At 47.8% G+C, this 16,465-nt stretch overlaps 1 protein-coding gene across 2 annotated transcripts in view; it reads left to right on the forward strand.

Moving 5' to 3' along the window:
- The window catches only part of rcan3 (regulator of calcineurin 3), a 50,155-nt gene extending 39,031 nt beyond the window's left edge, over positions 1–11,124 (forward strand). For both annotated transcript variants that reach the window (XM_035393242.1, XM_035393251.1), the window contains 3 exons: positions 1,851–2,024; positions 3,806–3,977; positions 7,784–11,124. In XM_035393242.1, coding sequence (XP_035249133.1) covers positions 1,851–2,024; positions 3,806–3,977; positions 7,784–7,938 — 501 coding nt within the window. In that variant the 3' untranslated portion in view covers positions 7,939–11,124. The remainder of the gene's footprint in view (positions 1–1,850; positions 2,025–3,805; positions 3,978–7,783) is intronic.
- Positions 11,125–16,465: the final 5,341 nt, after the last annotated feature.

Genomic DNA, 16,465 nt, shown 5'->3' on the forward strand with positions numbered 1-16,465 from the left:
TCCCCCTCCCTCCCTCTCTGTCCCTCTCTCCTCCCTCTCTCTCCTCCCTCCCTCTCTCTCCTCCCTCCCTCCCTCTCTGTCCCTCTCTCCTCCCTCACTGTCCCTCTCTCTCTCCCGCTGTCTCCACCCTCCCTCCCTCTCTCTAACCCTAACCCTAACCCTAACCCCCCCCCCCATTGCCAGTTACAGTGTGTACAGGGTACAGGCCGTGCAGGAGGGCGTTTGTGATGGCGAATGCAGCCAGTTACAGTGTGTACAGGGTACAGGCCGTGCAGGAGGGCGTTTGTGATGGCGAATGCAGCCAGTTACAGTGTGTACAGGGTACAGGCCGTGCAGGAGGGCGTTTGTGATGGCGAATGCAGCCAGTTACAGTGTGTACAGGGTACAGGCCGTGCAGGAGGGCGTTTGTGATGGCGAATGCAGCCAGTTACAGTGTGTACAGGGTACAGGCCGTGCAGGAGGGCGTTTGTGATGGCGAATGCAGCCAGTTACAGTGTGCACAGGGTACAGGCCGTGCAGGAGGGCGTTTGTGATGGCGAATGCAGCCAGTTACAGTGTGTACAGGGTACAGGCCGTGCAGGAGGGCGTTTGTGATGGCGAATGCAGCCAGTTACAGTGTGCACAGGGTACAGGCCGTGCAGGAGGGCGTTTGTGATGGCGAATGCAGCCAGTTACAGTGTGTACAGGGTACAGGCCGTGCAGGAGGGCGTTTGTGATGGCGAATGCAGCCAGTTACAGTGTGTACAGGGTACAGGCCGTGCAGGAGGGCGTTTGTGATGGCGAATTCAGGGTCGTAATGGAACGCCCTGACAGCAGACAGACCCACAATGCCACGCGCCCTTAAAAGGATGACACGCACAACACCTCCAGTTCGTTAGAATGGCGGCTTTGTGTTTCACCCACCCCAATCCCCCTCCATCCCCCCTGTCCCCAGCCTTATCACTCGCTGTCTGTTAACTGGGGGTGGAGGAAGGTCGGGGAGTGGGGGTGGGGGGGGGGGTCTCTCTCTGAATCTTATTAACCTGACCAGAAACTGAAGCCCCTGTAATAAAGTTCCAGAGCTTAAAGAGAGTAACTGTGACTGCAGACTTTCAGAGAATGGGGAGGGGAGGTCTGAAGGAGTTATAGATTTGTGTTTTCAGTGCAGCCTGGCTCTCCTGTAGTACTGTGTGTGGCCTGTAGGGTGTAAAATAGTCGCTGGCTCTCCTGTAGTACTGTGTGTGGCCTGTAGGGTGTAAAATAGTCGCTGGCTCTCCTGTAGTACTGTGTGTGGCCTGTAGGGCGTAGAATAGTCGCTGGCTCTCCTGTAGTACTGTGTGTGGCCTGTAGGGTGTAAAATAGTCGCTGGCTCTCCTGTAGTACTGTGTGTGGCCTGTAGGGTGTAGAATAGTCGCTGCCTCTCCTGTAGTACTGTGTGTGGCCTGTAGGGTGTAAAATAGTCGCTGGCTCTCCTGTAGTACTGTGTGTGGCCTGTAGGGTGTAAAGTAGTCGCTGGCTCTCCTGTAGTACTGTGTGTGGCCTGTAGGGTGTAAAGTAGTCGCTGGCTCTCCTGTAGTACTGTGTGTGGCCTGTAGGGTGTAAAATAGTCGCTGGCTCTCCTGTAGTACTGTGTGTGGCCTGTAGGGCGTAAAATAGTCGCTGGCTCTCCTGTAGTACTGTGTGTGGCCTGTAGGGCATAAAATAGTCGCTGGCTCTCCTGTAGTACGTTTGCAGTTGGAGTTGTGAACAGACTGCAGTAGCGGTCTGAGACCCTGTCCCGGATGTAGCACTGAGACTCGCACCCTTACCCACGCAGGTGTTTCCAGACTGACGGGCCCGCCGGTGTTTTCGGGTTTTTTTTTTCGTTCCAGGAGCGTTTCGAGGCCCTCTTCCGGATCTACGACGAGCAGACGTCCTTCCAGATGTTCAAGAGCTTCAGGAGGGTCCGCATCAGCTTCCGCACCCCGGAGGCCGCTGCCCGCGCCCGCATCGAGCTGCACGAGTCCGACTTCAGCGGCAAGAAGCTCAAGCTGTACTTCGCCCAGGTGGGTGTGGCTACCAACCCGCCGACGGGAGCCTGGGGGGGGGGGGGGGGGGGGGGTGAAAAGCCGCCGCCTCAGCTCTGTTTGGCGGTTTGTGGTTCACTGTCCTCTGTAAGGAGGTAGCTCAGGAGGTAAGACCAATTGTCTGGCCCTGGTCCCAGAGGGTCACATGCTCTGTTTGGTTCTCGTTGTTGCTTAGGTCTTATGTAACCATTTGAAACGGCTTTAAAGCTATTTCGTTGTCAACCATTTCGCCTCACCTGGTTTCCTGGGGTTTGAGCTGGTTGCTGATTTAAAGAAACACTAAAACAGCAGCAGACCAGAACCAGGGCCGAGGACCCCAGCAGACCCTGTGGCTCTCTAGGACCAGGACCAGGGCCAGGGACCCCAGCAGACCCTGAGGCTCTCCGGGACCAGGGCTGAGGACCCCAGCAGACCCTGTGGCTCTTTAGGACCAGGGCTGGGGGCCCCAGCAGACCCTGAGGCTCTCTAGGACCAGGGCTGGGGGCCCCAGCAGACCCTGTGGCTCTCTAGGACCAGGGCTGGGGGCCCCAGCAGACCCTGTGGCTCTCTAGGACCAGGGCTGGGGGCCCCAGCAGACCCTGTGGCTCTCCGGGACCAGGGCCAGGGACCCCAGCAGACCCTGAGGCTCTCTAGGACCAGGGCCAGGGACCCCAGCAGACCCTGAGGCTCTCTAGGACCAGGGCCAGGGACCCCAGCAGACCCTGAGGCTCTCTAGGACCAGGGCTGGGGGCCCCAGCAGACCCTGTGGCTCTCTAGGACCAGGGCTGAGGACCCCAGCAGACCCTGTGGCTCTCCGGGACCAGGGGTGGGGGCCCCAGAAGACCCTGTGGCTCTCTAGGACCAGGGCTGGGGACCCCACCAGACCCTGTGGCTCTCCGGGACCAGGGCTGGGGACCCCAGCAGACCCTGCGGCTCTCCAGGACCAGATTTGGGAACCCTCCTACCCTCTGTGAACTGCAGTGTCAGTAGATTATTGATTCTTCAAAAAGGGGAAATTGCTTTATCAGCAAGCATCACGCCATTGACCATCAGAGACAGTGGCCAACATGTTGACAGACCGTTAACGAGGAAGAGGACGTAGGGCTGTGTGTAAAAAGACAGACCGTGTGCGTTCTCAGCCTCTCTTTCTGTGAAGAGGAAGTGCTCTGTGTGTAAACAGGAAGTTGGACGGAGAGCGCTTCTCCTGAGGTGAGCGGGCCGAATGTCCTTATCAGAGTCCCAAACAGGGAGAGACCCAGTAATTCAGTTCTGTCCCCTGCAGGGGACGTGAGTCTCTGGACTTGAACTGAAGAGCTGTGCGTTCTATGCTATGCTAAACCTACAGTGAAATTTTTCATTGCATGTGTGGCATTCGGTCCGCCGGAGAGGCGGATTGGTCTCGGCCGCGCCGGCTGGTGGAGAGAGCACACACACCTGGGTTGTGTTAATTAATCAGCCCAGGTGCTTATAGGTGCGCTGCCCTCCACATTTCGGGGCCGAGACCGGGAGCTCACGCCGAGAGAGCGAGTTTTGATTTTCTTTCCGTTTAGTCTCACTTTAGTTCGTCCGAGCACGACAGCAAATGTAAGGCTAGAATCAGAGGGGAGCAGGCTGATCTTGGTTCAGTGACACTGAGAACAGCAGGAACAGGAAGTGACATAAGCAAAGGGCAGTCACGCTGAGCGACGGTGGCAACGTGAAATGAATCGTCCTGAAATCTCCTCTCCTCTCCTCCTGTTACCCGTCCCCCCCTGTCCCATCCCGTCCCCGTCCCTCCCCAGGTGCAGAACTCGGGCGAGGACATCGACAAATCTTACCTGGCCCCCCCCCAGCCCGTCAAACAGTTCCTCATCTCGCCGCCCGCGTCCCCGCCCGTTGGGTGGAGCCAGAGTGAAGACGCCACGCCCGTCATCAACTACGACCTGCTGTGTGCTGTGGCCAAGCTGGGTCCAGGTGAGGGTCCTAAAGCCTTCCGTTCTACACCTGCGCTGTTCCACACCTATCCTGTTCCACACCTGCGCTGCTCCACACCTATCCTGTTCCACACCTGCGCTGCTCCACACCTGTCCTGTTCCACACCTGCACTGCTCCACACCTGTCCTGTTCCACACCTGCGCTGCTCCACACCTGCGCTGTTCCACACCTATCCTGTTCCACACCTGTCCTGCTCCACACCCGTCCTGTTCCACACCTATGCTACTGAACACCCCTCCCCCTGATCTCTATGGCGCACTGCGACAGACTGCCCTGTCACTATATACCGTCAGTAATCCCTCTGTACTACACTGCCCAGTGTAACATCAACTCTGATAGAGTACATTTTACACCTCCAGAGTGAAGGAATATTTTTTACAAACACACATGCATGCACACACGCACACACACACACACACACACACACACACACGCACACACACACACACACAGGCACACAAAATAATTTTCCTGGTGCGTGTTTGCTAGTTACAAATTCTCTGTAAATCATTTTGCTTTCTTGAATTTAGTGTTCTGTGATCTGCAGTAAATTAACAGTGGTACAGGTCAGTGGTGTGTTATGTTCAGTAAATGCACAGCTGCACAGGGCAGTGCTGTGTTATGCACGGTCGTACAGGTCAGTGCTGTGTTATGTTCAGTAAATGCATAGTTGCACAGGTCAGTGCATAGTTGCACAGGTCAGTGGTGTGTTATGTTCAGTAAATGCAAAGTTGCACAGGGCAGTGCTGTGTTATGCACAGTTGTACAGGTCAGTGGTGTGTTATGTTCAGTAAATGCACAGTTGCACAGGGCAGTGCTGTGTTATGCACAGTCGTACAGGTCAGTGGTGTGTTATGTTCAGTAAATGCACAGTTGCACAGGGCAGTGCTGTGTTATGCACAGTCGTACAGGTCAGTGGTGTGTTATGTTCAGTAAATGCACAGTTGCACAGGGCAGTGCTGTGTTATGTGCAGTTTATGCAGTGATGCTCACAATCAGAGAATGTGCTGTGGACACACTTTCTCATGCTGAAGTACGGGGTTCGTTAAACATGTAATTAATCTTAATTTAAGGACAATCACAGGGCCGGAAAGTACCTCCCCGTGTCCTGATTTTGTTACTGTGGGGTAAACTAGAAGAATCCCAGGGACTGCTTTGGTTTTAGCTGAGCTGGCCTGACTCTGTACTGCCCTCTCCTGGTGGGTTGTGGGAGTGTTCTGATGACAGACCTTGTTTTCCAGCCAGTCAGACCGACCGGTGTGGGAGACCTCTTATCACATTTCCTTGGCCCGTCTCGTCTCCCTGGCAACCCTGATACAATCTGTGTGTGCGTGCGCGTGTGTCCGTTTGATTTGGAGGCACAGAAAGGAAGCAAAAGGACCTTTAATTTCAGCCTCCCAGTGAAAGGTTCTGTAACGAGAGGAGAGGGAAACGCCTCACCTTAAAATGGCAGAAATTTGTCTTTGAAGCCAGGAATTGTTTCAGGTTTTTTTTTTTTTAATCAGCCTTTAGACGTTAATGGGCGAATTGTTTTTTTTTTTAAATGTCAGGGTCCTCCTGCAGCTGTCCCATGATGCAGTGCGGTGGTAGACTGACAGGCACCCGGCAGTGGGGCGCGCTGTGGAGGTGGTGCGGCAGGTGCTTTGCTTGGCTGGCGGGAGGGCGGTGTCTGATAACATCGGCCTGATATCAGGTGGTGAAAGATTGGAGATGTTCCTCCTTTACTGCGTACGGGAGCTGGTAACAATGGAGCAACGATTTTGTTCCCACGGCTAAACTTACACCCTCCCTGATCCAGTCCAAACTCCCATCACGCTCTGCAGAACGCATCCTGATACTCTTCTTTCGCCATGTATAAGGACGCACACACACACACACACACACACACAAAAACACACACTGCATTAAGGACAGACACACACAGCGTTAAGGACAGACACACTGCATTAAGGACACACACTGCATTAAGGACACACACACAGCGTTTAGGACACACACACTTCTTTAAGGACACACACACACTGCATTAAGTACAGACACACTGTGTTAAAGACAGACACACTGCATTAAGGACACACACACGCACATACTGTGTTAAGTACAGATACACTGTGTTAAGAACAGACACACTCCATCAAGGACACACAAACACTGTGTTAAGGACACACACACAGCGTTAAGGACAGACACACTGTGTTAAGGACAGACACACTTCATTAAGGACACACACACAGCGTTAAGGACAGACACGCTGTGTTAAGGACAGACACACTCCATTAAGGACACACACACACACACACTGTGTTAAGTACAGATACACTGTGTTAAGAACAGACACACTCCATCAAGGACACACACACTGTTAAGAACAGACACACACTGTGTTAAGCACAAACACACTTCATTAAGGACACGCACACACTGCGTTAAGGACAGACTGCGCTAAGTACAGGCTCACTGCGTTAAGGGGAGGCCCCATTCTTGGCCCTTGTTCTCTGTTTAATGTAGAATGCTGGCGGTGTCCTCTGGGGCAGGACACTGACGGTGTTCTGTTTCTGTAGCTGTGTGCGAGACGCCTGGGGAATTGGATTTCACTGGGGCAGCACTTTCTACACAGACACTGGCACTGAGACACTTCATACGAGAAGAGGAAATCAGCACATTGGCAGGAGCTTGTGTGTCCTCTCTCTCTCTCCCTCTCTCTCTCTCTCTCTCCCCCTCTCTCTCCCTCACTCTCTCTCTCTCTCTGTCACACAAGCACACACCCATGCACGCAGACACACATACGCTCATACATGCAGACACACACACACACGCGCGTGCACACACTGGCATACACTACACACACACACGTACACGTACGCACACACTCACGTGCATGCAGAGACATGCGCGCACACACATGCAGACACACACTACACACATACGTGCATGCAGAGACTCACACAGACGCGTGTGTGTGCGCAAATTGCCATAGACTGTAGGCCACAGCTCTGTCCTCTAGATGGCGCTCCAGATGTGTGTCTCTGGGCTTTTATCATTTATGTCATGTCAGTCCATCCTGAAGCTGTGAGCACTACTGCACTGAGTCACAAGTGGCAAGTGAGTCACACACATGCAGCAGAGAGGATGATGGGAAATGAAGTCCTGGCCTGCTGACTGTGTACCACGGGACCAATGCGCACTCTCTTTACTGTTTACTCAGTGGCTCGATTACTCCAATGGCAGCGAAGTGCGTTGTGCTCATTACATTTATTAGTGCTTGTTGCCTATTGCTGTGGTTCTGAAACGATTGGTTCATAACCACTGTGTTCGATTAGCCATCGAGCAGGGATACTCAAATCGGGCCTTCAGTACTGCTGGGTTTCTTCATGTCTCTGATTGGTCAGAGGCCTCACTCGCCAGGGTGTCCCTGGTCTTCTCAGCCCCCTGATTGGAGGGCCAGATTTGAGCGTCCCTGTCGTGGAGTAATTCCCGCGCCTGTCTCCGCCAGCGGGAGGGGGACATTTCGGCACTGGGCTCTCGTGTGGATTAGCCTCCGCCCACCCAACCGTAAATTTGTGTCCGGTAAAAAAAAAAAAAAGAATAAAATAAAAAAAAGAATAAATCAACAGTATATCGTGCTTCGCTGGATGAATTTAGAGACCGACTGTTGCCCTCTGCGTTAGTGTGAGAACGCCAGCGAGTGTCCTTCACCGATCGCTCCGTTTCCTCCCCGGTCTCACCTCTCTGCCTCTCTCTCTCTCTCTCTCTTGCTCTGCCCCCCCCCCCCCCCCCACCCCAAGGTGAGAAGTACGAGTTGCATGCTGGGACGGAGTCCACGCCCAGCGTGGTGGTGCACGTGTGCGAGAGCGAGACTGAGGATGAGGAGGAGGGCCGGCCCAAGCAGAAGATCGTACAGACGAGACGTCCGGACGGCCCGCCCGCCGTCTGCAACTAAAGGCCCCGCCCCCGCCAGGGGGAAATCCCATCCCCCCCACACCCCCTGCCCTGTTCTTTCAGCCTGAGAAAGACACCCTTCATTTCAGTTTCCAAAGAGAGGGAGAGGGAGAGAGAGAGAGAGGAGAGAGGGAGAGAGAGGAGAGAGAGAGAGAAGGCGAGGGAGAGAGGGAGACATTTTTGGTGGTGGATGGCATTCTGGGAGCATGCTGGCGGACTTATAGGGCCCAAGTGGGCGGGGCCACGCTCTCACACACATTGCCGGGGGAGACGGGGCCTGCTCCCTGTTCCCTCCAGGGGCTCCAGCCTACCCAGAATGCAACACCAGTTTCATTTCACGCACTGTGCTGTACCGCTTGCTTTCTCTTTTCATGCATTAATCATTTTTGTATTTATATTAAAATTATTACTACTACTGCTTTATTATTATTGTTATTATTATTATTATTATTATTATTATTATTACCACTATTGTCAGGAATTTTATCTGTGTGCAACTATTTAAGAGATTAGAGTTACGCAAAGGCAAGCATGAAGGTTTTTCCTTTTTTGACATTTATAAATACTGTTGTTATTATTATTATTATTATTATTATTATTATTGTCTGTATTTCTGATTAATGTGTGTCACATTGCTCATTTCAACTGACCTGTTGATTTTCCAGGACACCCAGTCAAAGAGTGGATGTGATCAACATTACTGCCTTGCCTGTGTTAAAGTGTGTGTATCAGACACACATGCTCACACACTCAAATACGTACATATGCACACTTAAACTCTTACACACACGCTCACACACTCATATATACGTACATATGCACACTGACACTCACACACTCACGCAGGCTCACACATTCGTATATATACACACACATGCATGCTTACATGCTCATACACACACGCTCACACACTCATATATACACATATGCATACACACGCACACACACACACACACACACACATATGCACACATGCCCACGTGCTTTAACTAAGCTAGTCAGTAAGAGAAGTTAGCTGAAGGGTTTGAGCGCGGGCGAAGGGCCACCAGGTCACAGTTTCTGATTCTTTACGCTTTATTTTCATTTGATCGTTTTGCCGTTTGTTTACTGAACAAAGTGTATATTCCGCCCGCACTTGTATTTGATGCCACAGAACATTGTGCATGCTTTACTAAAAAATAGTTCGGCGCCGATCCGCTTGAACACGACGCGGAAACTGGACGTCTTGTCGGCCAGGTGGAGTTTTCTGCGCGAGGCGAAGACCGAGAGAGGGCTTCGCGTCACGCGCGGGATTTTACGGGGAAAAAGGCGACCGTAAACGTCTCTGAGGCCCAGAGGACCATCATGTGCGGTCAGGTTTGGTGAACCACTGGAGAACGTACCAAACAGAAAACATCTGGACCGTGTGATGATCACATCTTATGGGAGGGGGGAAAAAAAAAAAAAAAAACTTGGGGTAACTGTTTTGCCTCTGCAGACATTGGGGTGTGACGATCACTAGCCTCCATCTTTCATATATGAGTAATATTTATTGTTTGTAAATATGAAGAATACAGTCGTTGTGATCAAAATATTGCCAAAAAAAAAATGCGAGAGAGAAACCGAAGGCAGTAATTTGTGTAACCAAATATTTAAAACTGAAAAAGGTTTTCTGAATTGTATTTATTTTATTTTATTTTTTCGTTTCAAACTACTTTTGAAAACTCTTAGAGTAAATGCGCGAGACATTCCCGTTGGAATGACTTGGAATGGTGTTCCGCTTCAGTCTGTCAATCACACTGTTCAGCAACATGCGTGTTCTCTGTGTACATGACTCTTCTCACACTAAATCTGTTTTTAAATGTAGTCATTTGAATTTTTGTCATATTTATTATGTATTTAGTTGATTCTGCCTTTTTGGAGTGTGTCTAAAACCTGTAAAGAAAATCCAGTTTTTTTCTTCTGAGGTCAGAGTTGTATTGTAGCTCCAGATTGTTGTGTCCCTTTAGTTGGTGAGGAGTGGGCGGGGTCAGAGCATGACAGGACAGGGCGGCACAGGTGTGTCTCAGTGGGTCACATGACATGGGCACCTAGAGATATAATTTGATTGACGAGGACTGGGGACTGAGGGAGTGCAGTTTATTAGGGAGTGAAGCTTCTAAATTGGATTTTGCTTTTGAATTATTTGTAGTATTTGTAATATTACTAGTAACATAAATCTGCATGGTAGCACTTTATTATCATTTTTAATTTTGTAATTCTGTTTCTCTGGTCTTGCACAATTTAAAAAAGGATATTTATTCTTTTTTTTTTTTTGCTTTTTTTTTTCTTTCAAAATGAACACCTCTATAGCCTTTGTTCGCCACAGCCTAGCAGCATGAGCGTCACGCCGGTGGGGAGGGAGGGAGGGACGCTTATTTTCATTGCAGACCTTGCAGCTAGCGTGCAGTTTAGCCGTTTGAGTGTGTTTCTGCATGGAGAAACTTCTGTCTCGTATGAGGTCGACTTTTCATAACTGCAGTTTCTAAGAGTACGGTGTACCTTCTGTTCGAAACATACCGAACTCTACAGGGCACGCGCTCAGGCGCGAAGTTTAGCAGGGACGACAGATATGGTGATGATGATGACAATGATGATTATGGTGATGACGATAACGAGGAAGATGATTATTATGGTTGTCTGGTATGTTTCACTGTCTGCTGTTGTTGGGTCTTTGAAACTGGGTGCATTTTCTGTCACAGAACAAAACAAATATATTTAAAAAATATATTAATGTGTGTATGCTAGGTGTTATGTTATGGAGGCATGTTTCAGTATACAGTTTATTTTGGCTTCTTTCGGATTATTAGGTGAGGGTTTATAATGTTTTTTTTTTTCATTTGAAAAAAATAACACTTGTTTGACGCAATTTGTGTGGTGTCGTGTTGAAAATGGACTCAGTTTTAATGTTCTTGGAAGTCTAAAAAAAGATCAGCACTGTCACTGTTGTACTGCTTTGTTGAAATATCAATATTGTGTCTCGTACCGTAGTTGTTCAGAGAAAAAGTAGCAATGAAGCAATAATTTATGGTTGTATCTGTATTTCATGTATTGTATGTAGTTATTTCTAGATTTGTTTTCCCTGATTGTTAGTTGCTTATATTTGTGTCGACGTATGAATGTTGTTTGTTTCACATAGAAATATATAAAGAAGTATTCTTAAAAAATGCTTTGTGGTCCATGTTCTTTTCTTATTTTCTGTATGTATTTGACTAGTGTGTACTCATTATTTTTCTGTTCGCTGGTTTGAAGAGAACCGCATTGAATTATCGATTCTATGCGTGTGTGACTATGTATTTTACGAAAACACAGATTTTCTCCTCACAAACACGTCGTTCTACATCACTGTGCTACACACTGTCACCACACGCGCCGAAGCCTTTATTTTGACAGTCGTAGGAGGTTTTGCTTTAACTGTCGTAAGACAGTTGTCACGCAGAAATGACCAAAGCTTTGAACACCATGACTAAGCAGTGTTAGACAATGGAGACTCCTGTTCACGGAATGACCCTAGAGGAACAACTGTAGAGTTAGCTCTTTCTTCGAGGAGATGCACAGACCCAAATATGATACCCCCCCCCCCTTTCTTGAATTCCCCTTCTGTGGGTTACCAATGTGATCACACAATCTGTCCTGTTTTTTTTCTTCTTTCTTTCTTGTTTTATAGCTGCAGTTTCCTAATCTTTGGTTGTTGAAAATGTATTCTAAGTTCTTCCATCATCTCCCTCTAAAAACTACGCTTTATCAAAAACGCAGATTTGGCTCATTAGTATTACCTTAGTTTATTTTTATTGTTTTGCTCTTCATTTTTCACTTGTAGTTTCATTCCCCTGACCAGGGTGCTCATATTTTTCATCAGTTTTGACCCCACTGATTTCAACTGCCAGTTTGCGGAATCGATTTAAAAATGTGATCGTGTTCTGAAGGATTCGTTTTTCACGTAGCACATTATAGGAAATGAAAGAATTTTAGTTGATCGAACTGATTAAAAGATAATGGATTATGGCAGGCACAGCAATCTCTGACAAAGTGTGGCTTAAGAGGGGAAAGTCATCCCCACACAACATTTAAAATGCTTGAATGCGAACGAGCATAGGAAGTGCGGCCCCAGTTCCGAGTCTGAAAACCCCCTGAATTCTGGTTTTGCTTGTTCGGGGTTAAATCGCGTGCGGAGGCAGAGAGGGCTCTGTCTGTCTGTCGGGTTCCTGGGGAATGTCCCTGGGGAGTGAGAGAGGGGTTTCAGAGTCCCCGTCGACCTGAGTTTCCCCGTTTGAGCAACCTCGTTCAGCGTGCTCTCGCGTGGGAGGCTGGAGCGCCGCGTGCACTTGACGCTCTTGCGTAACCGGAACTGCACACTTCGATCTTCCAGGGGTTGTTATGGAAGGGTGTTGTCTTGTTGTTGTCGTTTACTTTAATAAACAGTAATTTTACAGCGGCGATCTCAAACTCCGGTCCTGGTGCGCTAGAGTGTCTTCTCTTTTTGGGCGTGTTACAGACATTACGTCCTTATTTGAAGTAATTTATGGGCTAAAGACACACCTTGTTCCCATGACCTAAGTTGACTGCTGCCTATTGAATGGGGAACCACAATGAGTAGTTCCGACACTGCGGTCCTCCAGGCATGGAATTTGAGATCCTTGTTTTACAGACCGTGATTTTGAATTGGCCGTGTCACAATAGTGCGAGATAAAAAAATAATAATTGTGTATTATTCATTTGTTTTTTTTATAGACTTGGGAATGTACTGTTTCATTGGCCTTGTTTTAGATTCTTTGGGGGATTTTGCCAGTCTGTATGAAGGATTATTAGCAATGTATCTGATGAGAGGCAAGCAGATAGAACAGCCTTATGAAAAGGCAGACGGTCATCTGTCTGCCTCGTGAATGGTAGTGGAACATGGCCGCGGGTGTTCTCAAGTAGTGGCCAGCGTATTTCAAAGGAGTCGTGAGTGTTCTTGTGGAAAAAGAGTATCTTACAGGTGTCGCGAGTGTTCAAAAAGAGTCGCGAGCATTTTAAAGGAGTCATGGGTGTTCTAGAAGAGTGCTCTAGAACAGACGTGAGAGTAAATTCACAGGAGTAGCTTGAAGAAGCTGCGAGTGTTCCATACAATTTGCACGTTCCAGTGTCATTTAGAGCTGGAATCTAGAACATGGGCATGTGACATACATTCTCAATTATACTTTGCGATGATTCACAGTTACCATAAGGGCGGTGGGCCCCACCCTGAATTTGTCAGCAATTCCTTTAATCTGACAGTCCAATCACAGTTGTCAGTTTAGGGATTATGTGATTTTGCTACAGAACCACTCCCCCATACTATAAACACATTAGCTGAACTGAAAGCATGTATTCCGTGTTGCAAAGCATGTATCATTCGATATCACTGTGGTTCAGTTGCACCAGATCTCCCTGTCATTGCTAAAGTATTTTGAGGAAAAATTTGCTTTATGTTTGTTGAGATAAGAGAAAATAAAATGACTCCACAAAAAGAAAAAAAAAAATCAACAAGTCTGGTGGAAAAATAAAATTACAATCCTTTCTTGACTCATGCATGGAAACATGAGCTGCACTTTCTCTTTCTCTCGCTCTAAAAAAGAAAGAAAGAATAAAGTGTTTTATTCTTGCTCATCAGTGAGTTTGTAAGGAGACGATGTCAAGTTCTCAGCCTTGGCGAGGATGCGAGCTGGTACTACGCAGAGAGCTGGTACTACATGTAGTACGGCCTTGTGCCCATAGATGGCACTGTTTAGACTTTCCGGTTACACCGATGTGAACAAAAAGATATAAATATTTTTATGTGTAGCTGACTAAATTTTGACCCCCCAGTAATGTTATTTTTTATTTTGAATTGAGAAGATAATGTAATTGTAAATGTTTCAGTCCCAAACTACGGTGCCCACTCATGTTGGACTTAACGTAGCAGCTGATTGGTCAGTTATTTCTTTTAACTGGGAAAAACAATTAGATTACTATGCACATTCCAAAGTGTGCATTTCCAGTATTCTGTGTGTGTGTATGAGAGAGAGAGAGAGAGAGGTTGTTCGTATGAGTGCCTGAGAATGAGAATGAGTGTGAATGAGTTATTGAGAGATAATAAGTGTGAGTGAGTGACTGAGAATTAATGTGTGAGTGATTTAGTGAGAGAGTGCTTTTGTGTGTGTGGGTATGAATGAGAGACAGAGAGAGATTAATTGTTCTGGGTTGTTTGAGGGAGACTGTGTATGGGTGAGTGGTGTGTTTGCGTGTGTGTGCGTGTGCGTGTGCGTGTGAGTGGGGGCGGGCCAAACTGCAGTTCTCCACAGAGCAGGAGGAAGTGAGTGTGTACATACAGAGAGAAGAAACGCAGTGACTGCCACACACACACACAAACGCACGCATACACACACAGAAACATGCATACACACACGCACACACAAATGCCAGAACACACACAAACACACACACGCCTGCACGTGCACACACAGGAACACACATGCATGCAGAAGTGCACGCACTGCGACACAGACACGCATGCTGATGCATGCGAACACTGAGTCGTGCAAGTGCATGCGCACAAACGCGTACAGGGGGCACATGCCTACCCCCGACCACACAAAAAGCACACAGCCACATACGCGCACAGGTGCTCACGTTTCCTGTACGCATTCACACGCAGACGCGCGCGCAGATAAACGCAGTCTAAAAAAAAAGACAGGAACAACGCTGCCTTCCAGCTTTAGGAAACATAAAGCATCTTATACACCATGTCGAATGTTAAAAAGTTGAAGGTCACCCGCTCACCTGTGCGGCTTTTACTCATTGCTTATTCAAGTGGACAAGCGGCTCCGCATCTAATTTGCCTCGCCGGCGATTTCTAGGTCATGTTTTCCGATGGATATGACACCCATAAAAGAGAGCTGGTCTGACATCCTGCGCATGATCTGTTCTGTTTGCTCCGTGACCAGTTTTCCACCCGCCTAGTTTGGCGTCAGGTGCGAGAACTCCTATCTGAAGGATAGAACGAATTTAGACTTTTTTATGCTTGTATGTTTGCGTATGTGTGCGCGCGCACATGCATGTGTGTGTTTCAGGATTCACAGCAAAAACACCCCAGGGGGAGCTACAAAGACATATTAATTGCATGCTTATATTGTTCTTATTTTACTTACATATTAAATTTCCCATAAATAACTTCCTCTGTTAAGTTTTGCAGTCTGAATCTGAGATGCAGAAAGGTATTGAGGGATAGTGAGGAAGTGAGGGATATACTGTCTGAATATTATAAAACTTGCTCCACTGAAACACGCTTGGTGAAATGTCTGTTTAAAGCAGACACTTTACTCGATATGGGCCGGTGTGGGTGCAGGTCTTTCGCCCAGCGTTGAGGCACTCGAATCAACAAATAAACTAATCACGGTCTTCAATCAAGACTTTAGCGCTGGCCTAAAACGAAACCTCACTCAAAGTTAAACAAAAAGGTAGAGCAGAATATTATGACAGAGAAATATCTTTCTTTTTTTCTTTTTTTTGTTGTGCCAAAAAGTGATTGTTAGATAGATTGTGATGTTGTCACATTAGGAATGTGCTTGGGTGCATCTGTGACATCACCTTTGACGGCTAGCTAAATAAGATCTACCACAGACAACAAGACAATACATATTTTATGGCATAAGGAGGCGAGGAATTATAAACACTCGAGCTATTTCATGTCCACAGCACACCGAGTGCGAGACACAGACAACAGCAACCCTGCCTTTTAATTGGTCATTCTGGGAGCTCTGGTCCTTGTTTCAGCTTTGGGGTCCACGGACCATCAACACGCCCAAAGATAATTCACCTCCAAAGCCTCGGTTATGTTCACTCAGCAGAAAATATAGATGATGATCCCCTACAAGTCTGGACAAAAATCATGCACAAAAGTTATGTTATTTCAGCCGACATACTGAGATTATTAAAGTTATTATTAAAGTTATTATTTAAACATTTAGCAGACACATTTTAGCCGAAGAAACCTACTGATGGTTTATTGAACATAGTTAGAAGAGCTAAAGAGAAGTAAAAAAAAGAAAAAAAAAGGATCAGCGTCATCAGGACGATGCATACCATTAGACCAGCGAACAAAGGGAGAGAAGGGTTAGGTTTTTGTGTCATTTTATTAACCCTTTAAGGTGTGTGAGATCACAAATATGTGATTAGAGTGTTCTTGGCTGAACATTCTAATGCCTGCATAACAATCGCTACTGCCTATCGAAAGCAACAGGGTTCCAGAACACTGAATTAGGACTTTGAAGGAAAAAAAAAAACCCGCTCTTCAAAAGAGTTAAGCATTAATTGAGGTGCAATCTGAAAAGGTGGGGGTTTTAAGTCTCTTGTGGAAAAAGCAGCTAGGGAGGCCAGCTGCCCAGGGCTCACAGAGACAGGACAGCCTGCTGGCCAGGGAGGGGGGTTGGGGGGGCAGGTCTGTCATTGCCACTGTATGAAGTACGTGAGGAGACACACAGTGGACCCTGTTCATGTCTGTGGAGGTCAGG

Source organism: Anguilla anguilla, chromosome 1 (assembly GCF_013347855.1).
Source record: "Anguilla anguilla isolate fAngAng1 chromosome 1, fAngAng1.pri, whole genome shotgun sequence".
In the NCBI taxonomy this organism is placed as follows: Eukaryota; Metazoa; Chordata; class Actinopteri; order Anguilliformes; family Anguillidae; genus Anguilla; species Anguilla anguilla.